The sequence below is a fragment of the Macaca mulatta genome, chromosome 16 (assembly GCF_049350105.2).
Source record: "Macaca mulatta isolate MMU2019108-1 chromosome 16, T2T-MMU8v2.0, whole genome shotgun sequence".
In the NCBI taxonomy this organism is placed as follows: domain Eukaryota; kingdom Metazoa; phylum Chordata; class Mammalia; order Primates; family Cercopithecidae; genus Macaca; species Macaca mulatta.
This window is the reverse complement of record NC_133421.1, coordinates 42545038-42571821: the sequence shown is the minus strand read 5'-3', so window position 1 is coordinate 42571821 and position 26784 is coordinate 42545038. Positions and strand designations below refer to the sequence as shown.

The 26784-nt window shown below is 49.6% G+C and overlaps 1 protein-coding gene across 2 annotated transcripts in view; it reads left to right on the top strand.

Annotated features, from left to right (window-relative positions):
* The window catches only part of ASIC2 (acid sensing ion channel subunit 2), a 1127000-nt gene extending 1115058 nt beyond the window's left edge, over nt 1-11942 (top strand). For both annotated transcript variants that reach the window (NM_001271252.1, XM_028835771.2), the window contains 5 exon segments: nt 1017-1170; nt 3703-3794; nt 7346-7425; nt 8985-9053; nt 10956-11942. In NM_001271252.1, the coding sequence (NP_001258181.1) occupies nt 1017-1170; nt 3703-3794; nt 7346-7425; nt 8985-9053; nt 10956-11057 (497 nt within the window). In that variant the 3' untranslated portion in view covers nt 11058-11942.
* Nucleotides 11943-26784: the final 14842 nt, after the last annotated feature.

Sequence of the window (26784 nt, the reverse complement as noted above, 5' to 3'; positions counted from 1 at the left end):
AACCCAGGGTAGCCTGAAACACTGAGGTGGCTAGAGGGAAAAGGGAAGGAGGTGTTAAAGAAAAAATCACTCTGACACTAGTTAAAATGGTAAGGAAGTCTTTATTCAGGGGAATTGCAACAGGTGTCAAGAGTATCACAACAGGGGAAAGAGATGGGATTCAACTCAGAATACAGCCAAGACAGCTGGAGATTCATGGCCATCAAGCAGAGCGAGGGCTCAGTAGATGTAAAATTACCCAGAGAAAACCTCAAAGGTAGGGGGAAATCTGCTGACGCAGGCCAGGCTGATCAGATATCAAGGGTGGGGGATTCTGTCTAAACTGACTTTAGCAGGATTCTTGTTAAAACTGGGCTAGGCAGGCCCAGCACGGATGGGGGCCAAGGTCAACGCCTAGTCGAGAACAGGGCTCTGAAGAGCCTGGCTAAGTTTGATCAGGGAGAAAGTCTTTGTCAGAGGGAAATGATGCCTTAAACGTTATGTCTAATTGGAAGAAGAAAGGAGAGGGCAGGAAGGGTTCCAGATGCAGGGAGTTGCCTCCAGGGAAAGGAATGAAGGATCTTTGCCTGCATCCTAACCCACCAGGCAGAGGAGGTGGGCACTGGCTATGAGGGAGCCCCGGCAGGATTAGCACAGAGCCCTGGGTTTCAGGTAAAACGGTCTCCCACATTTGCTTTGATGGTGGCCCACTCTGTGGATGAGAATACTGAGGCTAGGAGCAGGGAAGAAAGCCATGGGAAGCTGAGGGCACCGGGACGGTCTTGGAGACCTCTGCAAAAGTGGTCACATTTCAATAATTTCTAGAGTGACATGACAGTTAAAGGAAGCAGAAGGAAAACAAGATCAACCTACAGCAAAAGCCCAGTTGCCTTCTCTCCACAATCCCTGCCCCGCACTTTCCCTGGACCAGCACCCCTTCCCAGCTCACTTTTCAGCTGCTAGAATCCAGCTACTCTGGACCCTTAGAAATCCCAGTCCCCACACCTGACTAAGCCCCACCTCGCTCTCCCCTCCAGGTCTGCTGGCGGAAAAGGACAGCAATTACTGTCTCTGCAGGACACCCTGCAACCTGACCCGCTACAACAAAGAGCTCTCCATGGTGAAGATCCCCAGCAAGACATCAGCCAAGTACCTTGAGAAGAAATTTAACAAATCAGAAAAATATATCTCGTAAGTTTAGTGGGCATGGTAGGCAGGAGGAAGGGGGAAATGGATAAGAAGGAGATTGGAGGCAATCAAGGAGGAAAGCAGAGATAAACATTCAGTTCAAGTCAGCAAACAGTCACTGAGCACCCTCTGTGTGTCAAGCTCTGCTTCATGCTCAGAATACAAAGACAAAGATGAGTAAGACACAGCCCCTGCCCTTAAGGAGCTTGCAGTCTTGTGGATAGACAAGTACACACTGAATGACATATAGGGTGACTTTGGCTGTCATAGGGGGATGCACATGGAAGGAGAGAATGATGGGTTAGCTACAGCTCGCAATGAGGTGACATCAGGGAAAGCTTCAGCGATTTTTTTTTTTTTTTGAGACGGAGTCTCGCTCTGTTGCCCAGTCTGGAGTGCCATGGCGCTATCTTGGCTCACTGCAAAGTCCACCTCCCAGGTTCACACCGTTCTCCTGCCTCAGCCTCATGAGTAACTGGAACTACAGGCCTCCGCCACCACGCCCGGCTAATTTTTTTGTATTTTTAGTAGACACGGGGTTTCACTGTGTATTAGCCAGGATGGTCTTGATCTCCTGACCTTGTGATCCGCCCACCTCGGCCTCCTAAAGTGCTGGGATTACAGGCGTGAGCCACCTCGCCCAGCCCAGAGATTTTTTTAAAGAATGTATAGTTTTCCAGGCAGAACTTGCACATTCTATTCCTTCTGCCTAGAATTCTTTTCCTCGCACCCTCCACCTAACTGGTTCCTCTTTAAGCAGGTCTCCAATTAAATGTCATCTCCAGCCAGACATGGTGGCTCATGCCTGTAATCCCAATGTTTTGGGAGGCCAAGGCAGGAGGATTGCTTCAGGCCAGGAGTTCAAGCTCAGCCTGGGCAACATAGTTAGACCCTGTCTCTAAAACAAATATAAAACAAAAATAAAAATAAAATTGAAGTTATCTCAGGCATCTAGATGAGGTGCACTCCTGTTATTTTTCTCTCAAATTCCTCTGGTGTTTTCCTTTATAACACTACAGCATGTAATTACATAGTCATGTTGTGTTTCCTTGTTTATTACCTGTCTGCCCCACTAGATTGAAAGCCCCCTGAGGGCAGGAAACTATCTTTTTTGTTCTCTGTTGTCTGCCAAATACTAGTGGAGCGTACGGCACAGAGTTGGCACTCAATGTGTTTTAACAGAATAAATGAATGGAAGCATAGGAGAAGTGGGTGTCCTAGGCAGAGGCTCAGCAGAGACCATCAGCACAGGGCAGAAGAGAAGACTTCAAAGGGGAGCATGGATGTGTCAGAGCAAGAGGGTCTTGTAGGCTGAGCTGAGCGGGCATAGGGGGTGGGCTTTATCCTAACAGAATAGGGATCCACTGAAGAGCTTTCAGAGGTGAGTGACAGACTCAAATTTGCATTTTCGACCACTGCTCCCCAATAGGTCAAATACTGTGCAATGATGGAAATGTTCTGCGTCTGCAGTGCCCAGTGGGGTTGCTGCTAGCCACATGTGGCTGACGAGCATTTGAAATGCAGCCTGTGACTGGGGAGTGGAACTGTAATTTTATTTAATTCGAATCAATTTAGCAGTTTTAGAAAGATCCTTCAGGCGGCGATAGAGAAGACGGGGGAAAGGCAGATGGGAAGAAGGGAGCTGTTAGGAAGCAGCTGTGGCAAGCCAAGCAAGAGAGGGTGATACTTTGAACAGCTGCCCTGCGAGCTCTGCTCACGGAAAGAATAATCTGTTTCTCTCTTCGCCGGCCCCTCCCTCTTGCCAACACTGTCCCCAGACCCCCATCCCCAGCCAGCTTTTGCTCAGTGGGTTGAGAACAAGGGGCACTGAAGGCATTGTGAGCACATTGGAGGAGACGGGAATTGTAGGAGATGCCAGGCCCTGCTGCTGGGCACAGTCTGCAGGCAGTAACAACTTTTACTGCCAAGATGTGTCTCACTCACACACCTGCCCAAAGGAGCAAAGCAAGCCGCCGTGCTTCTGTCAGTACACGCCCCAGGCAGATACAAGTCTGCTCCCTACAAACCTTCCCTGACTTCAGCAATTGACTCGGCAATGCCAGAGCAGGGCCTCCCACCAGGAGGAGCTTGTTATAAATCCCAGGGGGAATTTAGGGGGTCTCAGGAGTGGGCAGGGGCTACCCATGAGGTCAGGTGGAGTAGGCACCCTAGCCAAGGCAAGCCATGTCAAGAGATTACTGAAACTCACCTTCATGCTGAGGACCAGGCAGGCCCTTTGGAGGTGCAGAGGCCTGGAAGCCAGGCAGGACTCCTGCAAAGGGTGCAAACAGAAAGCAGGGAGACAGAAATAAGGAACAAAAGGAGGTAGCTGATGTAGGCCTCCGGAACTGGGCTGGGAGTCAGGCTTCTTGACTTGAAGCCGCAGCTCTGCCACTAACCAGCTCTAACTTCGGGCAAGCTGCCTCACTTCCTGGGTCTCTGTTTCTCCATCTTTCCATGGGAAAGCTGTATTAGATGCTCCCTGTGAATGCTGATAGCTCTAACCGTGTATGGTACTGACTATTCTCTCTGCAGAGAGAACATCCTTGTTCTGGATATATTTTTTGAAGCTCTCAATTATGAGACAATTGAACAGAAGAAGGCGTATGAAGTTGCTGCCTTACTTGGTAAGTTGGTGTCTATTGCACAAATTTCCACATCTCATAGAGGGTGGGAGGGAGGGAGGATGTACAGGTGGATGGGAGGCAAGCAGACAGACACATAGCCCTGGAGGAGTCTAACCTTTTAATTTACTAACAATTGCTCCCTCTTTCCTTGCACTGCTCCTCTCCCAGAATGGAAAGGACCCCAGTGGGGTGGAATTTCAGGCCCAATTTATTCCCCAATCTTGGCTTCATTTTCCCCATCTATGTAATGAGGAGGGTCAGCCTAAAGGCCTCTGGGCCTCTCCAGCCCTGCACTCTTAGAATTCATGGTCTTCTGCCCCAGGTTGCAGTCAGGATCCTGGGGCCATGGAGAGGGGGAAGAGGTATCAGAAGGAGAGAAGGAGGGAAGGCCGAACTGTGGGTGGTCCCAGGTGGGACCTGGGAGGTAAGGGCCCTGATGGAGCTTCACCCCAAAAGCAACGTTGCTGCATCCGGAAGGCCAGGTGTTGTCCCCTGGACTGAGAGTCATTTGTCAAACACAAATGAAGGGTCACTCTCCACAGGTATCTACAAACCTGCTGCCACCCCATACAAGTTCGCATGAGCTCCCCGGCCCCAATGGCATATGATGGATACAGGGAGCTAATTTCCATCCTACCCCAGCCCAACCCAAAACTAACAAGACCCCTAAGAGTGCACAGTTAAAGGACTTGACTCTCGAGCGCTTCTCTCAGCTCTCACTCACTCTCAAGAAAGGATCTGATGCCTGTGCCCCAGAAAGAGAAATAGCTATTGTCTCCATGAGCTGAACCAGGTGACGTTAGCGTTTTGGAAGGGGCAGATACCTACCACCTGGCTTCTCACACCAGCTATGAGAATATGGACAAGTAACTTTACCTTGCTGAACCTTAGGTTCCTCATCCGCAAGATGGGTTTAATAAAACCCACTTTATGAGCTTGTTGTGATGGTTAAATGTGATAAACCCCTAGCCCAGAAAAGGTCCATAAATAGTAGTTCCTGGCGCCTGGACAGTCACTATGCCAGGGACCCAGGGCTCAGCTGCTGTGTCCAAGGGTTGGCTAAGCATTTCTACACTTTCTCCAGGAGGCTGGGGACTCCCCACCACAGCTCGATGCCAGCTGGGTTAAAGTGGCTGTCACTCAGCCTCAGAAGTCATTGTGACCAAAGGTACTGAGCCAAGAGACTCATGCCCTTGGCCCCACCAGAAACATAGACCGCTCACTCACCCCTGTGCTGGCCTTGCCCTTTATTTCCATAAAGAGGACCCAGGACAGGCCTCTTCCTACCCCCTGCCCTCCTCCAGCATAGGCTCACAGTCTTCCTCTCTCTCTCTGCTCTCTCTATGTGTGTCTCTTTCTTTCTCTCTCTCTCTCTCACACACACACAGAGAGAGAGAGAGAGAGAGAGAGAGAGAGACATAGAGAGCAAGAAGGGCCTGAGCTCTGAATCTGTCGTGTCTGCATCAGATATGAGCTTGTTCCCAGCATCGATCGTGTTCCCACCCAGAATAGCCGGCTGAGGAGCTCATGCTGCCATCTGGACCTCCTGTGATGAGAGCGTGTGCCGCTTGCAAACCCTCAGTCATCAGGCCCTTCTCTCAACACCGCATGGCCCTTTCTCACCTCCTGGTGTCCATGCACATGCACGCTACACAGCGTTCACACTACCCACAGTGTACCCCACCCCGGTCTGCACACACACACACCAAACCTACAGGTTCATGCACCCACGGTGGTCCAGGACCACACACACAAATGCATACCTCTACAGCCCCACGTGCCAATCCCACAGCTCCAGAGACACACCCATGCACACAGCCCCCACACGGCCCCATATACACACACAAGCACACCCACACTACACATGCTCTACACACTCAGACACACTCTGCTCACCTCCACAGACCCACACTCACACACACTTAGACACACTCAGAGTGCCTAAAATAGACAGGGAGAGCCACCTACATAAAACCATGGACAGCCAGACCTCCTGCCTGCTTTTATACAAATACGTGCACACACCCTGGACCCTGGCACATATCCCGCACTCTACCACTACAGACTCACACTGCACATGCACATCACACGCCTCCCACCTGACATACATATCCATTAGAACACAGTCCCCAAGAAACCTCCATTAAAGACATGAGAGGAAGCGGTGATGGGAAAGGAATGAGGGAGAGCTTTTTGAGCCATTTTGAGCCCAGCACCAAGTTCCACTGGGAAGAGCCCTCTCCCCACTATCTCTGTGGTTCACCTGAGCACACGGACGTGGGACCCCACCCAGCCATAAGCTGAGAAGGAGTGGGGCAGATCTGCCCACCAGAGAGTTCTCAGGCCAAGAGGTCAACCTGGCATCTCCAAGAGAACTGACCAGCCACCCCGAACTCTGCCCCCCAACCCCAATTCCTGCCCCTCTTTCCAGAGACCGAGAGTCTTAGAGATTAGGGCTAGAAAGAACTTCATAGTTCATCTCATCCAATCCCCTCCATCCTGCCACCACCACCAAATGTCCTTTGGAGGCAAAGCTCCTCAGAAGGTCAAGGCTTATGAAAGCTACACAACCAGTTGGTGGCCACTCTGTGGACTCAGAGCCTCAGAGCCCTCGGCTCTGCCACACTGCCTCTGCAGCAAAGCATCTTAAGCTTTTGGGGACTCAGGACCCCTGTTAGAAACTGATAATAGCTATGGACTCTCCTGCTACAAATGCCCAAGCACACACATTTCACATTCAATTTCAGGAGAGTCTCCAGCCATCTGAAGTACTCCCAGGACAGTGGTTCTCAAACTCTGGTGGGCCTGAGAACACACCTCACCTCCAGCAGAAACTTAAAAATCCTGACACCCAGATCCCAACCCCAGAGGCTCTGATTCTATTGGCCTAGGTGTATCCAGGCAGCAACACTGATTACAGTTCTTCCAGGAGAGTTGGATGCAGGGGGATCTGAAGACAAATCCAGAAAAACTTTGAACAACGGGGGCCTATAAACCCCAGAGTAAGAACCTCAGCTCTAGAAAGAGTCAAAATTGCACACTAACTTTTGGATGGGGGAGAAAGGAGACACCTATGACCTTATCCCAAGGGTGGGAGGTGCCCCAAGGTGGCCCTGAAGCCCATGCCGTGATTGGATTGGTGGGGGGGCATCTCCTCCCAAGACTCCCACCCAGGGCGCCTGCCACCAGTCCACACACATCCTAGCTCTCTATTCTCCCTATTCCCAGCCCAGAGTCAAAGCAGGACCCAATCCGTGTGGTTCTGAGTGTACCTGAACAACTCCATTAGCACTGTGGATCATGAGATCTAGTCTAAGCCCTTCCAATAAGCCATCAGCTTAGTCCCTGACCCCACTGAATGCTGAAAAACAGTAGCTCTCAGAGATGTGCAGTGAGGGAAGGAGCTGCCAAAGGCCTGGACCTCCCACAACAAGGCCCAGGCTCCCCGTGGAGGGGGCGCCATTCAGAAGGTCTGGGTTGCATTTCAGTCTGTTCACCCTTCCTGGAAGCTGCATAAAAGCAAAGCTTTGGTCTTTTCCCTCTCTCTCCAGGTGATATTGGTGGTCAGATGGGATTGTTCATTGGTGCTAGTATCCTTACAATACTAGAGCTCTTTGATTATATTTATGAGGTAAGAGTTGGGATTCCCTGCAGGGAAATGACCGCTTGCTGGTGCCCTCATCGTGCCCCAGGTTCAGAAACACGGTAGAAGGAAGGCGGTGCCTCTCTCCATGCAGAGTCTGCTTCCCCTCCTGTCCACTGATAGAGTCGATCACTGAAGCCCAGGCACCGTGGGGCAAGGGGATGGGAGTTTTTTGGGGGGCGGTGGATATAAGAGAAACACAGGCCTATCCTCTGGGAGCTGGAACAGCACTGGGCCATCTACACTGGCAGGGAAGGATGGGGAGGGATGAGCGGAAGTTAGGCCAGACTGTGCTGAGGCCAGCTCCGAGCCCCTCCTGAAGCTGGGCTGGAGGTGGTGGCTTCATCCTTGGGCATGTCCACACCTGCACACATACTCCCCCCACACACACACCTGCCCTGTAGGTGGCCCATCGCCTGAGTCATGTTCTCCATGGCCCAGCCAGTCTTAGGGAAGGGGCACTTCCCAGCAGTCCTCACCAATCCTGAGCAAGAAGACAGCAGGGCACGCCAGCCGCCCTGGCTGCTAACCGTCTGGGGAGATGTCTTCCTCAAGAAATGACTGGAACGAGGCCTCTGAAAGCTTCTCTGGCACTGAGGGTTCCTGGAGCTGGTCAGCCTTCTCACCTGCATCTCTCTGAGAGCGAGCCTGTGGATGCCACTATCCCAGGCTCTGCTTTGACAGGTGTTCCCTTGGAGGCCTCCATCCCCTTGGCTGTGAGATGGGCAATGCACTTCACCTCCAACATGCGCCCCTGAAAAAGGCAATGGCTCCAGAACTTCCAAGGAATGCCTGGACCTATGAAGTCCCCCAAACCGGAGCAGTAGACAGGAGCCTGCAGAACCATGTTCTGCCTCTCACAGGGGGCTGTTCGTGACCAAAGGCTGCTCGGAACCACAGTGGGGACCTGTCGTGCCCCAGTGACCAGGCTTCTCTGGAGAATCTCGTGCCTCTCAGCACAGTGACTCCAAAACCACATCAGTTCCCATGGCCAGATTTTTTTCTGCCTTGTTTATTGACCTTCGTGAAAAACTGTACGCAGTTATGGCAATTGAATCACACCAGGTAACAGATTTAAGAACTATGCTTTATTGCTAGGAGTAAAACGTTATGAACTCAGGCATGTCTAGGTCTTCTGAATTGTGTGCAGTGTCAGGCCTAGACACTGAATAATAATCTTGTCCCCCAGCCCCAGCCACAGAAAGGGGGTCCCAGGCTGCTCCTGAGGACAGACAGGGAGCCAGTGTACCAGCACACACCACTTACTAACACTCACCAGCCACAAAGACAGCAGTCCACGCTGTGAAGCAGGGCCCGCCATTACCTCTTCCAAGCTCCATCTCCTGCAACAAAATCCCATTTCAGCCGAAAGGCTGGGTTGAGACAGACAGGCACCTGGAGCTGGCTGCCAGGCTGGGCTTGTGCTACAGTATGTCCAGCCACAGCCCCGGCAGCTGCCAGCCCCAGCAGGGCCCCATGGAGGGAGGTCCCTTCTATCTCCACACCCTCCTCGCAGCCTGACCAACCCCTTCCTGCTTTTCTTGCAGCTGATCAAAGAGAAGCTATTAGACCTGCTTGGCAAAGAGGAGGACGAAGGGAGCCACGATGAGAATGTGGTAAGAGCAGCTCACTGATTGGAAGTTGCTCTGCTGCTCTGGCTTGTACCAGCAGTAGGAAACCAGATACTGGGGCCGGGCAGGAAAGATGTGACTCACTGCACACCTTTCCATGGCTTGGGACATGCTGTCACTTCCCAAATCCAAGGACACTCCAGCTGAGCCTCGAGCCTCTCTCTGAGACTCATCCCAGAAGCCAGTATGGATGCAGCAGACACCAGGAGGTGCTTCCAAGTGTAGGACCTGCCTGGCCCAATCCAGCTTCTCTCAGGCAGACAGCTGCTCCCCTCATCTCACAGCAGGGGGAGAAGTGGACAGGCTCTGTACGTCTATTCCTTTATTCCCCAGTGGTGGCAAAGTACAAGCAGAGCATCACTGGCTCTCCATCCCGTTCAAAACGGACAGAGTATGGAGCCCCATGAAGTTGGAAGTAGCAATAGTGCCCATTATAGCTACTGACTATCGTGTGCCTGGTACGTGTCAGGCACTTTGTATCTGAGGCAGTCGAGGCCCAGAGACCAAAGTCCCACAGCTGCTGAGTGTCAGAGCTGCCCTCCAAGCACTTCTAACCACTGCCCTACTCTGCCTCTTTCCTATAGCCCGAGGGGCAGCCCCTCTATGGCTGTTTGTCATTCTCCTTCCCAAACTCAGTCTACTCCTGGGCTCAGGCCTTGGCTGATGGGTGCAGATGTTGCCGGCTTTCCCCATCCAGCCTTGTGCCCCAAATCAGCACCTCCAGCCCTGGAAAACGGTGCCCACTGAGTGACCACCACCCACTTAATATCAACAAATCCAAAATGGACCCCAGCCCCTTCCCCCTATATGGATTCCATTTCTGTTTCACACACTGTCTACAAATCTTGCTTTGATTCTCTGGTCCCCTGCAACCTCTGTGGAACAGAAAGTGGGGAGGGGAAGGGCAGTGTGGAAGGGGCCCCGGTCTGGCCTCAGCTGGCCTGGCTGGATCCCAAGGCTCCGGCTTCCTGGCTGTGTGCCTGGGGGCAAGTTACATATTTAACCTCTCTAAGCATCTGCATCAGATCAGACCGCAGGGGGCTGTCACCTGAGTTAAGTGAGATCCTGCCGGCAAAGCAGTCAGCACAGCACTTAGTTTATAGTAGGTGCTTAGACAGTGGTTCCCTTTGCACCCTCAGAGCCCCCCTTGCTTCAGAAGGTCTCAGTGCCACGGCCTCTTCTCCATCCTGTTCCTCTTCCCCTAGTTGTGGCCCCATCAAATCTTCCCCAAATTCCTGGCACAGCCTCCTGGCTAGCCGTCCCTGCTCCAATCCCTCTCAGCCTCCCACCCACCGCAGCCTGGGAACCACCCTGGAGATTCATGTGTGGCCAGCTCAGCCCCTCCCTGCTTAGGGACCCACGGCTATGTTTCTCTGGGTCCAGCCTAACCCTAAAAGTCCTTGGGGACTGACCCAAGGACTGACCAGCTCTGGTTCTGAGCTCTAAGGCCTTCTACCCTTCCTGCTTGGCCTCAGCCATGGGTCCTTCCTGCCCCAGGCCTAGCCACGGGCTGTACTTCCTGCACCATAGCCCCAAGGGAGGCCCCCAGGGGAGAGGTCAGGACTCAGGACCATCCAGCCCCAAAGCTAGAGACCACTCAGATATAGGTCCAGTTACATGAGGGGCACCTCTAGGAGGGATCAAACCAACTGCCGATCAAACCAGGGAGCCTTCTCACTGCCGTAGCGGGCGCCCAAGTGTGCAATGGTAAGGATTCCATTCAGCCTCATGCCCCCAAGATGGTAAACCAGCCTGTCAGATGTCTGGAGCAGGAGCAGCCCAGAAGTGGGGAGCACCTTCCCCAGGGCCTAGGCTGGGCAGCTGGTGGCATCACAGTGAAGTTTTGCTGAGCGAATAATAAACTCCCACCAAACCTTTCCCTTCCAGAGTACTTGTGACACAATGCCAAACCACTCTGAAACCATCAGCCACACTGTGAACGTGCCCCTGCAGACGGCCCTGGGGACCTTGGAGGAGATTGCCTGCTGACACCCCTCGAGCCACCCGGCACCCCCTCCAAACAGACCTTGAGGCCCAAGACCAGGACAAGGAAGAGCAAGCTCAGGTGGAATGGCCCCTGATGCTGGAAAGAAGCAAGAGCCCCCTATGCACACATTGCAGACTAGCTGCCTAGACCTCGCTCCGGCCACGTCCAACACGACGCGTCCTTGGGCCCCGCCGTGCGTCCCTCTTAGGAGAGATGAGTCACACTCTGGAACTGTCCAAGAACGAACCTGCCATCACATCTCACTGCCAGATGTATAAAGCACCTGCATGCTCAGACTTCTTATGGCGCCACCTCCACGTCTGTCTTGTACATGACATTCCTCCACGCGGTTTCCAGTGTCCACACCGCTGCCCGTGCAGTGGGACCAGATTCCAGGTCCAAAGTCACCATGAGGCCACCCTGGAATCAGAACTGCACAATCAAGAGGGAACCCGTGGGACTCTCTGCTACATTCAGTTCTTGTGTCGTTTGTGAAGGTTCTTAACCTGCCCACAAACCCTCTTTTCCCCAAGCTGGCCCATGGGGCTTTGGCGCCTAAGGTGACCTGTGCCAACCTCCCTCCCGCCCCAGAGCCTGTGAAGGCGGCACAGCAGCCAGCGGGCGGGGGGCTCATGTGTTCACCCATGGTGGCCATGTCGTTCTTCTCTCCCTGTGACACAGCTTGTACAGTCTGATTCTTTTTATCTGGGATAGGGGGACTTTTATGTTTGTCCGATGGAGATTTGTTTTGTTTTGCTTCGTTTTATGCTTTTTTTTTTTTTTTTAGTTTTGATGTTCTGAGGTTTGGTTTGGTTTCTCCATTTTCTTTGGCGTTTATTTATTCGTGCTTCAAATCACAGTCATATTAAAAGCTGGTCTTGTGGAAATGGCTGAGTTATTTCTGCCTTTTCTCCACATCCAAGTCTCTCTCCCTCCAGGGCCTAGGAAAGGCCTGCCAGGTCAAAACTGCAGACTGTGTATCTGGAAAGTTTTATGCAACGACACTTACCTTTACAAACTGTGCATACTCTATATGTTTACTCTAAATTTTTTTAATGATTGCTCACAACCTTGTAAATGTCTTCGAGTGCCACTGATGGGCCACAGCCCGCGTTCTGAAGGAGGCTGCCCTGGACCATAATCACGTGACCTGGAGAACGCTGCCCAGACATGGAAACCATCAAGGAGGACTTTGTGTCCCCCTGTGATCTGTCTGCTACCTTGACCCCTTCTGACCCCGTCGGTGAATTTGGGCTGGACACAGGCCCTAGCATGGCCTCCCTCCCACACACAAGGCTTCCTGGCCTCCCCACCCCCAGCAAACCGACCTGCCTTGCCCCCCAGAAGTCACACTGGCACTCTGCCTTGCCCCCCAGAGGTCACACTGGCACTCTGCCTTGCTCCCCATGACTTCTTAGAGGTGGAATGAGAGGTTGGGAGGTGCCTTTTGGTGTTATGGGTGTAGGGCATGCCCTTTTCAGCCTCCAGGTGTGAAAGAGAGTTTCCTGTTCAGGCAGAATCCTCATCCTTAGCACCATGCTGGTTCCATAGCAGCAGTTCCTTTAACCTAATCTTTTACTTTCCCTCCCAGCCCTCACCACTCCCAACTCAAAGTCTCTCCTCAAGCAGTGAAGAAAGGTCTAATGTGACTGTGCCTTTCCCCTCACGCACAGGTGCTCAGAAAGCACTGGCTAGACCAGAGGTTCAGGGTTCTGGTCCCGTTCTGCCATCCAACCTCCCTGTCTGTCTCTCCTTCGTGACCCACTAACACAGGAAAAGTTACTTGCCCAATGTGACAAATGGAAGAGTCTCCCACCGGGAGTTACGAGCCCTGGCCCCACGGCCTTCTTCTCTCGGTAGCTGTGTGACAGTGGGTGAGACCATGCACCTCTCCGGGCACAGCTCGTTAATTTTTGGATGAAGATAGTACCTTACCTGTGTGAAGGGAAGATGCAGGAGCAGATGATCTCCTGAGACTCAAAGTGCCATAACAGCACCTGCCTCCCTGCCCAGTGGGATGCTCACGCCCAAGCATGGCCAGGAGCTGGCAGTCCTGGGGGCTGCAGAAGGCAGCTGGGACAGAGCACCCCTGTGATAGCTCCTCCCAAGCATTCTCCCAGATGGGGCTGCCAGCTGTCAGCCAAGCTAGGTTTTATTCTTAAAGAGTGTGAAGTTGCCAGAAAGGGTCTTGTGTGGTTTTCTATCACTGCCATTGCAAATAACTACTACTTTCGTGGCTTAAAACAACACAAATCTTATAGTTCTATAGGTCAAAAGTCTGACACAGGTCTCACTGGGCTAAAACCCAGTGCCAGCAAGGCTGTGTTTCTTTCTGGAAGTTCTACAGGAGACTCTGTTTCCTTGCTTTTTCCAGCTTCTAGAGGTTGCCCACATTCCTTGGCTTGCAACCCCTTCCTCCATCTTCAAAGCCAGCCATGACGGGTTAAGTCCTTCTCCTGTCATAAATCCACACAGGCACATCTCCCTCTAACCGTGACTTCTCTCCTGCTTCCCTCTTCCATTTGTAAAGAACACTTTTTCTTTTTTTAGACAGAGTCTCGCTCTGTCACCCAGGCTGGAGTGCAGTGACATGATCTCAGCTCATATTCAAGCTCCCATATTCTACCTCCCATATTCAAGCAATTCTCCTGCCTCAGCTTCCCAAGTAGCTGGGATTACAGTCATCCACCACCATGCCCATCTAGCTTTTGTATTTTTAGCAGAGATGGGATTTCTCCATGTTGGCCAGGCTGGTCTCAAACTCCTGATCTCAAGTGATCTGCCCACCTCAGCCTCCCAAAGTGCTGGGATTACAGGTGTGAGCCCCCATGCCCAGCCTTTAAGGAACCCTTTTGATGACACTGGACCTACTGCATAATCCAGGATAACCTTCCCATTTTTGGGATTATTAAATTAACCACCTCTTCAAGGCCTCTTTTACAATGTAAGGTCACATATTCACAGGTTCCAGGGATTAGAATAGGGACATCTTTGGGGGACATTACTCTGCCTACCACAGGCCCACAGGCCTGCTGGATCAGGTAGCTTAATGTCCTCATTTTCCAATTGAGCAGACTCTCAAGGGGAGAGGAGGGCCTGGCCTAGGGTCACATAGTGAGTTAGTGGCAGTGCCAAAGCTATACCGCTAAGCTCCGAGGTTCACAATTCCATTTGCAGACCCACCAAGGTGACTCACGTTAAACAAGAAGGACTGACAGTGACCAGTTTTCCATACTGGGCCAGAGTGTCAAAGTCCCTCTCCTGAGACAAACTCACCCATGATTACATCAGGCTGGAAAACGCCCTGCTGGTATCTACACTGTCAGATGCAGAAGAACAGGGATCCAGAGGCTGGCCTTGGACCGCTCCTACCAGGGACAGGAACCAAATGAAATGACTGTTCAATTAGTCGGGAGTCTCTCTGATGCTTCTGCCTCGTTCCGGTTTAGCAGCTTCATAAATTTTTTAAAAATCTATAGCTTAAATTACAATTTGAACTGCTTCATTGGATTTCTGGCTTCCTTTTCAGAAAAAAAAAAAAATTAGATCCATTTGTGATACAGCAAAGAATATTTAGATGCATTTGGATTGCTTCAGGGCTTACATATGTCTGCGCTCGTATGGATTTGAGGATTCTGGCTTTGTTCAGCTTAAACCAGGTCTATATTATTTACCTGTTTAAAGAAGAAAAAAAGGAAATTCAAGAGAGCAAATCAATAGCCAGCTACTGATTATTATTAATCGGCTGTTAACAAAAGACACAGTCTAAATTCGAGTGCGGGGGCGTGTTTTTATGATCCTTCCATCAAACAAGTAGCTGTTTGTGCAATCATTTCCTTAGCGTGGACCTGGGGAGGTCCAGTGGACAGGGGAGACTCAGGGAGTTGGCCCATTTTCAGGAGTGACCGAAAAGATGACACCAAGGCTAGGAATTTGGAGCAATCACAAGTCCAAGCCATAAGGTTGAATTCTCAGTGACTTCAGAGGATTGGATCAATCAATTAATCGATTGATTAATTAATTAATGGCACATGACCCCAGACACAGGATCTGGGGGATGTGCCGCAGCTGAAGAGAGAGTAATTGAGCCTCTGCTGTGAGCATCCATTGCCAGAGGGCTGGGCTAGTTGCTCGCACACTGTTGCTTTGTTGTTTTTGGCAGGGACAGGCTGGAGTTATTTTATTTTCCTCGTTCCAGCTTGAAGCTATTTTTGTGAGAGTTTTCACCACGAACGCTCCTAGTGAGAAGCTTGCAGAGCCACAAGCACTGATGGGGGGAGACCAGAGTCCACAGAGGGTCTCTGGAGAACGGCTCTTGCTGAGCTGGGAAGGAGGGTGTCGCAGGCAGGCCCTGCCCACAGGTGTGAGCCTGGTGGGTAATGTGTTCCCTCGGGTAAAGCTCAGCACAGCCCACCTGAGCCCACAGGCCCAAAGGAAACCTCTTCCTCCACAAGCTCAGAGATTTTTATTCAATTTTGGAACCAAACTGCATGGGGCTGAGGGCCTCCATGAGATCCCAACGAATCAGCTCCCATGTGACAAAGAAAAGCGAGCTCAGAGAGGGCAAGGAATTGCTAAGGCAGGGGGAGAGAATGCAGCCAGCCCTGACTGGCACACAGCCAGAGCAGACCCTCCACTGCACAGAGCAAGCTCTCTGGCATAACAGGGAAGGGGACAGGGGAAGAAAGAAGGGGCAATGCAGGAAGGGCACAGGTGCACGTGCCATGCCATTCTATGGATTGACTGCTACCTTGCCGGGCACTTGCGGTGAGGCAAGCAATTTCTAATCTGAGCAAGGAATACCGACAAGTAAACAGAAGACTGCAAAAGATGAATCTGGGTTTTTCAGTTGAAGGGAAGTGAGACAGCAGCATATGCGAAGCCCAGGAGGCTGCAGGAGGCACAGCTCAGGGGATTGCACACAGGTCCAGGAGAACCCAAGCAAAGACATGAAGGGAAAAATGTTCTGAACGACCACTGAGAGGTAGGCAGGTGCCGAAGGATGAAGGACCTGGCCACTATGCTTAGAAGGGTGTCACAGCTAAAGTCCTTCAAGCTCTTTCCTTTGCTCCCCAAGAGGCAATGAAGACATTTCCCAAGCCAAGGGTTGATTTCTTGAACTAATACCTTTCTCCCCACTCATTGGAGATTCTTAGCTTCTTAGCACATGGGATCTTTTTGTGCAGGTGTTTATGTATTCCTAAGGCTAACAGGTTATTCTAGGGGGAATGAGGTCCATGGGGACTATGAAACAGGACTGTAGGACCCAACCCTGCTTGAGGACAGGTGGAAGGAGGAAAATCTCTTACTAATTCAGTTTGACATTTGATGAAACGAGTACTCACTCGTTTTTCAAGAATAAAGCAGTGGGTTGACAAAGGCTTTGGGTTTTGTTTTGTTTTTGTTTTTGTTTTTGTTTTTGTTTTTGTTTTGAGATGAAGTCTCACTCTGTTGCACCCAGGCTGGTGTGCAGTGGCTGATCTCGGCTCACTGCAACCTCTGCCTCCTAGGTTCAAGCGAGTCTCCTGCCTCAGCCTCCCGAGTAGCTGGGATTACAGGTGCCAGCCACCACACCCGGCTAATTTTTTGTGTTTTTAGTAGAGACAGGGTTTCACCATGTTGGTCAGGCTGGTCTCAAACTCCTGACCTCAGGTGATTCGCCCACCTTGCCCTCCCAAAGTGCTGGGATTACAGGTGTGAGCCACCACGCCCAGCCAGAAGATTGAGTTTCTAACCTGTTTCTGCTGCAAACTGACCACATGACTTTGGGCCCAGTTCACTTCACTTCTGTGGGCCTCAGTTTCCTCCTTTATAACAGGGAAGGGGATGAAAATGGACAGATAATCCCTTTGGTGATTCCCGACTCTAACAGTCTGTGAGTTGAAGTTGTAAGTGAATGTCAGGCATCTAAGCAAATATTACTTTACTGCTCAGAGCCCCCATTTCTCCATCTATAAAACAGAAATGCTGATGCTTAGTTTTCAGGTTTGTTATGAGGATTAAATAAGTGTAAGTGTATAAAACACTTTCTTTTTTTTTTTTTTTTTGAGGCGGAGTCTCGCTCTGTCGCCCAGGCTGGAGTGCAGTGGCGCGATCTCGGCTCACTGCAAGCTCCGCCTTCCGGGTTCCCGCCATTCTCCTGCCTCAGCCTCCCGAGTAGCTGGGACTACAGGCGCCGCCACCACGCCCGGCTAATTTTTTTGTATTTTTAGTGGAGACGGGGTTTCATTGTGTTAGCCAGGATGGTCTCGATCTCCTGACCTCGTGATCCGCCCGTCTCGGCCTCCCAAAGTGCTGGGATTACAGGCTTGAGCCACCGTGCCCGGCCATAAAACACTTTCTATCTTTTCTTCTTTTCTCTTTTCTTTCTGAAGAACATTGATTTTTAATCTTATTTGGATCACTGACTCTCGTAAAAATAAGATGAAAGCTGTAAACTCTCTCCCCCCAAAAAATTCACATAGTCACATAGATACACGTTAAATTTTGCCTACGGGCTGGGTGGAATGGCTCACACCTATAATTCCAGCACTTTGGGAGGCTAAGGTGGGAGGATCACTTGACTTCAGGAGTTCGAGACCAGCCTGGGCAACATGGCAAAACCCCATCTCTATGAAAAAAACAAAAAACTAGCCAGGCGTGGCGGTGCATGCCTGTAGTCCCAGCTGCTTGACAAAACAAAACGTTTCTGTACAATTTCAGGAAGGTTATGGACCCCCAGAGCCCATCTGTGAGCCTCTAGGGATCCACTGATGCTAGGCAAAGTCACCCTGATAGAGAAAGTGCTAAACAATCCTCCAAAAGAACACCACAGTACCACAAAATGCAACCATTTCTTCTCCTAAAATCACATAATGACTGTCATTTTTCAATTTACAGAAAGAAGAAAAAATAAAAGGATAGCTAGCATTTGATCAGTGTTAAGTGCTTTCTCCCATAATTTTTTTAAACCTTTGGCACCTGCTGCAGCTTGTGCGTTCTCACAGATGGCAAAATGAATGAACGAGCAGAAAATGAATATGAACAGAAAAACTTGGAAACGTGATTTCATAAAATTATTTTATGCACGTGGAGATTTTGAGGGCTGAAGGAAGAGACCTGTATACATAAAAAGCAACCATAGCGTCCACTTTGCAGACACCCCCATGGCCTGGTTCTTCAAGAACATGCCCCCTGCATGCCCTGCACCGGGGAGCGCAGGCATAATGTTTGCTGGCTGCCACTGAGCCTCCAAACACGCCCCACTGCTGACATCTCATGTGTTTTTGAGCAAGGCGGCGACGGTGTTTTGCTTTTTGTTCAAAAGAAAATCCGCCCCCTGATAATGACTGAGTGATGCTTTGGGATGGAGAATTCAGATTTTTTCCTCCTTGAAGCTGTTCTGTCCCCCATGCCGCTAAAGGAAGTGGCAAACTTATCACCATTATAGGCCATTTGTCTTTAGGGTAATTCCGCCTTTTGTGACTTCTTTACAAAAGCAGTTCTATCTGAGTTAAAATAGGCCCAATACAAAGTGATTGGTGGGCACCAAAGCACACCCAGCTCAACCAGCCTCCCGGAAGGAAACTTCCCAGCACCACGCTGGAGTCTCTGTCCTGACCCCATCACTCCACGAGCGTTTTCTGTGTGCTCACTATGTGCCAGGCACTGGGCTAGGAGTACTGGGAATTCATGTATCAAGAAGACACAGTCTAGATGGGCAGAGGTGGGCAATAGGCGTGTACAGTAACACCTGAGCAGTACAGTGGCCCATGCCTGTAATCCCAGCACTTTGGGAGGCCAAGGTGGGCAGATCACAAGGTCAAGAGATCGAGACCATCCTGACCAATATGGTGAAACCCCGTCTCTACTAAAAATACAAAAATTAGCTGGGCATGGTGGCGCATGCCTGTAGTCCCAGGTACTCGGAAGGCTGAGGTAGGAGAATTGCTTGAACCTAGGAGGAAAAGCTTGCAGTGAGCCAAGATCACATCACTGCACTCCAGTCTGGTGACAGAGAGAGACTCTGTCAAAAAGAAGGGAAGGGAAGGGAAGGGGAGGGGAGGGAGAAAAGAAAGAATGAGAAAGAAAAAAGAAAGGAAAAGAAAGAAAAGAAGAAAGAAAAGAATGAGAAAGAAAAAAGAAAGAAAAGAAGAAAGAGAAAAGAATGAGAAAGAAAAAAGAAAGAAAAGAAAGAAGAAAGAAAGAAAGAAAGAAAGAAAGAAAGAAAGAAAGAAAGAAAGAAAGAAAGAAAGAAAGAGAAAGAAAGAAAGAGAGAGAGAGAGAGAGAAAGAAAGAGAAAGAGAGAGAAAGTCTTGAGCAGCAAGAGCTACAAAGGTACCCAGGGCACAGTGTGCTCATTGCAGCAGAAGCACCTGGGTCTGGCTGGCTGAGTCGGAGCAGGTTTTGACTGAAACCTTGAGAGATGGGTAGAAGTTGCCAGGCAGGCTAGTTTGCAGAGTAGATACCTGGGCAGAGGCTTGGAGGCAGAAGAGAAGCTGGAGGGCTTGGAGAATGATGGATCTGCTGTGGATAGGTGGGCTCTCTCTCCACTGCCCCCCACCCCTCAACTGTGCCTTCCCACTCCAGGGGGCAGCCTGCTGAGAGTCCAAGTGCTAGTCCAGCCATGGCAGCTGGAATGGCTGAGGATGGAGCATGGCCTTGGCAATCTGGCAGCCCCATCCAAGTCCCAGCTCCACCAACTGTGCTACCTTGGGCAAGCTCTAGAACGTCTCTGAGGCTCAGTTTCCTCCTAAAAATGGGGATGACCACGTCAATCTCCTCTGGATGCCGTGCTGCTGTGATGGCCAACATAGGGCAGGTCAGAGATGATAAAGAGGTCCCATTCTACATGCCAATTCCTTAGAGTGTGACTGCCATTGAACTGTCAAGAAAGATTCCTCGGCTGGGCGTGGTGGCTCACACCTGTAATTCCAGCACTTTGGGAGGCCAAGGTAGGCAGATCACTTGAGTTCAAGACCAGCCTGGCCAACATGATGAAACCCCGTCTCTACTAAAAAACACAAAAATTAGCCAGGCGTGGTGGTGCGCACCTGTAGTCCCAGCTACTTGGGAGGCTGATGTGGGAGAATCACTTGAACCCGGGAGACAGAGGTTGTAGTGAGCCGGGATCATGCCACTGCACTCCAGCCTGGTCAACAGAGTGAGACTCCGTCTCAAACAAAAAAAAAGAAAGAAAGAAAGAAAAGAAAAGAAAGATTCCTGGCCACACGCCAGCTCAGTAAAGATAAAGGCTTGTACTCAGTTTGCAATGTCTGCCATAGGCACAGAGGTGATGGGGTCCAGGAAATTCTGGGCGCCCTCCGACTGGCCCACCTCCCACAGTCCCCCTACCCTAGAAGCTTCCGGTCAGTGCTCAGAATGCAGAAAAACAGTCATACCCAGTGAGGGCATGGACCACACAATAAAGAGTACCCCGCAAAGCCTCCTTCAGCTGCCAGGGCCTCTGCCGCCCTCACCTGTACCTACAGGTAGAGAAGGGACAGCACCTTGGCAAACCAGTCATCCCCAGGAACATTCAGTCCATCCTTAGCATGAAAGATATAGAAAAGCCCATTTTAAATCTGTCTCCTGGAGCCAAACTAATCCAAGAAGGGGGCGACTTACCAAAAGCAACAAAAATTCATGGAACTCTCCCCTACTTTCCATAAGACTCTCTACCACTTTTCCCAAACCATTCCCCTTCTCCTCCTCCTCCTTCTCACACCTTCCCCTTTCTCTTTCTCTTCTTAACAAACAGTGAGAAGGACACAGTACAGGTCTCCTAAGGAAGCCTGGTCACTGGGGCAGGCATGTCCTGTTCCCACCCATTCCTCCCCAGGTAGGTTGGAAACTTGCTACCCCCAGAGCTTAGGAAAACCAGAAGAGCCAGCATTTCTGAAGCCCCACTTTGTGCCAGGCACTATGCTGGGCACTTCACTGCTCTATATTATAGATTACAATGAGAGATTGTAGGTGCAACTGATACAATATTCCAAGGTGGCCTTCATTTGCTCTTCTTGCCCATGAGGAACACTGAGCTCTGAGAGGTGGAGTGACTTTTCCAAGGCCAGGTGGCTAGGAAAAAGGAAAAAACCCCATTGCTCCACCTCTGCCCAAGCTGCCCAAACCATGCTGAGCTCCCTCTACATCAAATATGGACAAGGAGAAGCAGCCAGGGTAGTTACCTGGCTGAGGGATAGAGAGTCTCCCCAAGAGAGGGATCCCCAGGGGCACGGGGCAGGGGGTGGCAGTGGGTCCATCTGAAGGGATGCCTAGGGTCTGGCACATAGGTAGTGCTTAAGTAATATCATTGAATCAACTGTTGCATATTAGAGGGTATCAAGCCTCATTCACTCACTGATTCTGCAAACACTAGCTGAGTGCCTACCATTCATTCATTCATGCATCAATCATGCATTCAACAGGTTCATTTGTTTTATTGAGTATAATGTGCCAGGCACTATTCTAGGTGCTAGACATATAAGGAACAAACAAATTTTCTGCCCCCATGGTGCTTACAGTCTAGCATAGGCAAGTGAAAAGGGGATATACATAAATTCAGAGGTACATGGAATAATTTCAGATAGTGGAGCATGCTGTAGTGCTAAGACAGTGACAAAGAGAGAAAACACTCCTTCAGCTACCGCAGTCAGAGAAGTCACTCCGAGGAGGTGAAACTGATACAAGACCTGATGGAAGAAAAAGAGAGTGTCACCCAAAGGAGAGGAAATGCATCTCCACAAAAATCTCAAAATATTAGTTAGGCGTGGTGGTGTCCACCCGTAGTCCCAGCTACTCAGGAGGCTGCCGTGAGCTATGATCGCACCACTGTACTCCAGCCTGGGCAACAGAGCGAGACCCTGTCTCAAAAAATGAAAACAAAGATATGAGGAAATAAAATTCCAGGAAGACAAAAGAGCAGGTACAGAGACCCTGTGGTGCAAACAACTTGTTGCAATCAAGGGACAGAGTGTAATGAATGGGAGAAGAGTGGTCGGTGATGATGAAAGGCGTGAAGCAGCATGCTACTCTCAGGAGACTAACCGCCAAGGACACAAAGCAGCTACAGCAAAAGTTTCCAAACACGTGAGAGTTGAATCTGTAGCGATCAGCTGAGTCTTGGTCATGAAAGACCTTGTATACCAAGCCAAGGAACTTGAACTTTAACCCAAAGATAAGAAAAGCTATTGGGCCTAGGATGCAAGGCAGAAACAAGATAGAAAGCTCACTCTGAGGGAGGAGGTAGAGTGACAAGGACCAAGGTTAGAGACATGAACACTCTTAGGAAGCCATTGCAATTGTCCTTGGGAAGAGGTGATGAAGACTTGATTTAAAGCAGCTGCATGTGGATAGAAAGGAGGGAGAGTTTCTAGAGATATAAAGAAAGTAAAAGAGGCAGGACTTAACGGCCCATGGTAAGTGGGGTGAGTGATGTGGAAGGAGAGAGACACCAGGACACGGCCTGGTTACTCTCACCAACCTGAGCATGTCCCTCAGGAGCTGAGCTCTGAACATAGAGGTTGCCTGGCCTCTACATTCAGATGGGCCTGCACACTCTGTAGCCCTCATCACAGGGGAGGCCTCCCTGGCTTTGATCAGGGCCCTCTTCCCAAAATACTCCTTCTCCATCTCCTCCTTTACCTGCTCCTGGTCAACCACCCAGCCTAGGCCTTCAGGGTCCCTTGTCCGGGCCCGATCCTAGTCCACTCCCATCTTGAAGAGACTATGGCCATCACTGCTGCTCACAGCCCCCAAATCCTTTAACATTGTTAAATGTTCTCTTTGGTTCCAAGAGCTTCAGTATACCTACTCTTGGGATCCTCTCCCAGACAAGCTGAATGGGACCCAGTGAAGCAACCAGGCCAGGCAGGCAACAGAAGTCTGAAGTGGAAGTAGAGGCACGAATCCTTCAAAGATGGATGGGTCGGACCATGGATTGGAAGAATTCACACCATGAAAACAACCATACTTCCCAAAGCAATCTACAGGTTCAATGCAATCCCTATCAAAATACCAATATCATTTTCCAGAGAATTTTTAGAAAAAAATTTTTAGAAAAAAAATCCTAAAATTTGTATGAAACCAAAAAAGGCCCAAATAGCCAAAGCAATCCTAAGCAAAAAGAACAAAGCTGGAGTCATCACATTATCTGATTTCAAATTATATTACAAGGCTATAGTAGCCGAAACAGCATGGTACTGGTATAAAAACAGACTCATAGATCAGTGGAACAGGGTAGAGAACTCAGAAATAAAGCCACATATTTACAGCCAATGATTTTTGACAAAGCTGACAAGAACATACATTGGGGAAGGGACACCTCTTTCAATAAATGGTGCTAGGAAAACTGGGTTGCCATATGCAGAAGAATGAAACGACCCCTGCCTCTCATCATATACAAAAATCGATTCAAGATGGATTAAAGACTTAAACGTAAGACCCAAAACTATAAAAACACTAGAAGGAAACCTAGAGAGAACTCTCCTGAACATTCTGAACATTGTCTAGGTAAAGAATTTATGACTAAGACCTCAAAAACACAGGCAACAAAACAAAAAATAGACAAATGGGACTTGAACTAAAAAGCTTCTGCACAGGAAAAGAAATAATCAACAGAATAAACAACTTGTAGAATGGCAGAAAATATTTGCAAACTATTCATTCAACAGGGGACTAATACCTAGCATATACAAAGAACTCGAACAACTCAAAAACAAAAAACAAAACCAGAAACAATCCTATTAAAAAGTGGGCAAGCCAGGCATGGTGGCTCATGCCTAAAATCCCAGCACTTTGAGAGGTCAAGGTGGGAGGATTGCTTGAGTCCCAGAGTTCGAGACCAGCCTTGGCAAAATAGTGAGACATTGTCTCTATAAAAAATCAAAAATTAGCTAGGTGTGGTGGTGCATGCCTGTAGTCTCAGCTACTCGGGAGGCTGAGGTGGAGGATGGCTCGAGCCCAGGAAGTCAAGGCTGCCATAAGCCATGATCAAACCACTGCACTCCAGCCTGGGCAACAGAGCAAGACCCTTTCCCCAAAAAAATGGGCAAAGGACCATAAACAGACTTTTTTAAAGAAGACATATAGTCAACAGTTATACGAAAAAATGTTCAACATCACTGATCATAGAGAAATGCAAATTAAAACCACAATGAAATATCATCTCACCCCAATCAGAATGTCTTTTATTAAAAAGGCGATAAACAACAAATGTTGGTGATGATGCAGAAAAAAGGGAACTCTTATATACTGTTAGTGGGGGTGTAAATTAGCACAACATCTGTGGAAAATAGTATGACGATTTCTCACAGAACTAAAAGTAGAACTACCATTCAGTTTAGCAATCCTTCTAATGGGTATCTATCTACCCAGAGAAAAAGAAGCCATTACGTCAAAAAGACACCTGCATTCATATGTTTATCAAAACAGCAAAGATATGGAACCAACCTAAGTGTAATGGATGAATGGAAAAAGAGAATTCGCTACATATACACGATGGAATACTATTCAGTCCTAAAAAAAGAATGAAATCATGTCTTTTGCAGCAACATGGTTGGAATTGCAGGTCATTATCTTAAGTAAAAAATGCCAGGCCTAGAAAGTCAAATGTCACATGTTCTCACTCCTAAGTGGGTGTGAAAAAATGTGTACACATGGACATAAAGAGTGGAATAATAGGGGCTAGGCACAGTAGCTCATGCCTATAATCTCAGCACTTTGGGAGGCCAAGGTGGGCAGATTACATGAGGTCAGGAGTTCGAGACCAGCCTGGTCAACATGGTGAAATCCCATCTCTACTAAAAATACAAAAATTAGCCAGGTGCGGTGGCGGGCGCCTGTACTCAGGAGGCTGAGGCACGAGAATCACTTGAGCCTGGGAGGCAGAGGTTGCAGTGAGCTGAGATCACACCACTGCACTCCAGCTTGGGCGACAGAGTGAGACTCCATCTCAAAAGAAAGGACTGGAATAATAGACAATGGAGATTCAGAACAATGCAGGGTATGAGGGGGGTGGACAATGAAAAATTACTTAATGGGGACAGTGTACATTATTCAGATGAAGGATACTTTAAAAGCCCTGTTTTGACCACTATGCAATCTATATGTGTAACAGAATCGCATAGGTACCCTGTAAGTTGTACGAATAAAAATAAATAAAATTTTTAATTTGTCTTGCAAAAAAAAAAAATAAATTTTAAAAAAAGAAAAATGGATGGGTCGTGGGTCCCTGGCCAGATGATCATAACAACAACCCCTCAGCAAAGCACAGTGAGTGAGCATGACCTGTGGACTCACACTGAGCCGGGTGCAAATTTATCTTCTCTGAGCCTCTGTTTCCCCTTGTCTATGGAATGGTGGTCATAATAGTACCTGCATCATAGCTATTGTTCTAGGGTCTAGATTAGATGATGCATGGCACATGGTAGGCACATCGTGTTTGCCTTAATGTTAAAAAGACAGCAGCTTCTCCCTATTTATGATTTAATAGCTCCATTAGTCACTGACGCCCCTACTTCCAGCAGGGTTCTTCACCACTCTGTCCCCTTGCACGAGTCGCTCTCAAGTTTCATCATCACCTTGACCAGACCAACAGGGGAAGGAAAGTGGCCTGCCTTGATAATTGTGGACATTCCACACCCTTCTGGTGTTTGCTGACCCTGGGGCATTCAGGGTGCCTGAATTAGGTGGAGGAGGATGGTGGGGGGCAACATTGTCGTCCCCTCCTCTCCTTAACAGTCACCAGCCATGCCTCAACCAACAGTTCAGTACTTGCAGGTTTCTTTGGAGCCTTTTCATAAGAATCTACAATCTGAATTCAGGGTTCAGGCTTCTCACACATCACCCTGTCCCTGCAACTGCTGCTTTTGCCACCACATCCACCGTGATCCTGAGACCCCACCCACCTTCCTCCTTTAGAGGCAGTCGTTCCAGATTAGCAGGGGACCGCGCTGTCTTTTTCTGGGCTTCCCGTGTGCTGACTAAGGCAGAGGGCTGCACTGTGCGGATTGAAAGCCATGGTCACTCCCACCCCATCCTTCAACCCCCTAGCAGTGGTGGGTAAAGTGAGTGCACCGTCTCTATCAGCGGCACTTGAATCTTTCGCCACGAGAGGGCACTAGAGAGCAAAGTGACAGCTGAAGCGCCGAGTGGTCATTCCTCTCCCGCGACAAAGCAGCACCCCTGGGGCGGGAGGGGTGTGTGTTAGTAGTCACAGCTAGAGGGCCAAAGCACGGTGACCACCATCTGCAACCAAAGCTGCAGAAAATAAGTGTCCCAAGGATCTTCCCAATCAAGCCAGAGGTGCACAGCCCTAGATCCAGCTAGGGTTGCCACGTAAAACACAGGACACCCAGTTAAGTTTAAATTCTGGATAAACGTCAAATAGTTTTAATATAAATATGTTCCCATGCAATATTTTGGACATGCTTAAAATTATTTGTTGTATAACCAAAGTTCAAATTAAACCGGGGCATCCTGTTTTTGTTGTTTGTTATGTATTTGTTTTGTTAAATCTGGCCACCCTAGACCCAAACTCGGCCAGGTGTGGTGGACAAAAAATGCACTGGTGCCCCCCCCCCCCAATACCTGCCCTGAGGCCACCAGAAATGGAGGTAAGCCTCTGGTGCTGGACTTTCTGGAGTCCACTTGAACTACAGCCCAGGTGGACAGGTGAGGTGAGGGAACATGGAGGTGCTCTGGCTCTGACACGGCACCTGCAGACACACTGAGAGCTGAGAGCCACATTCA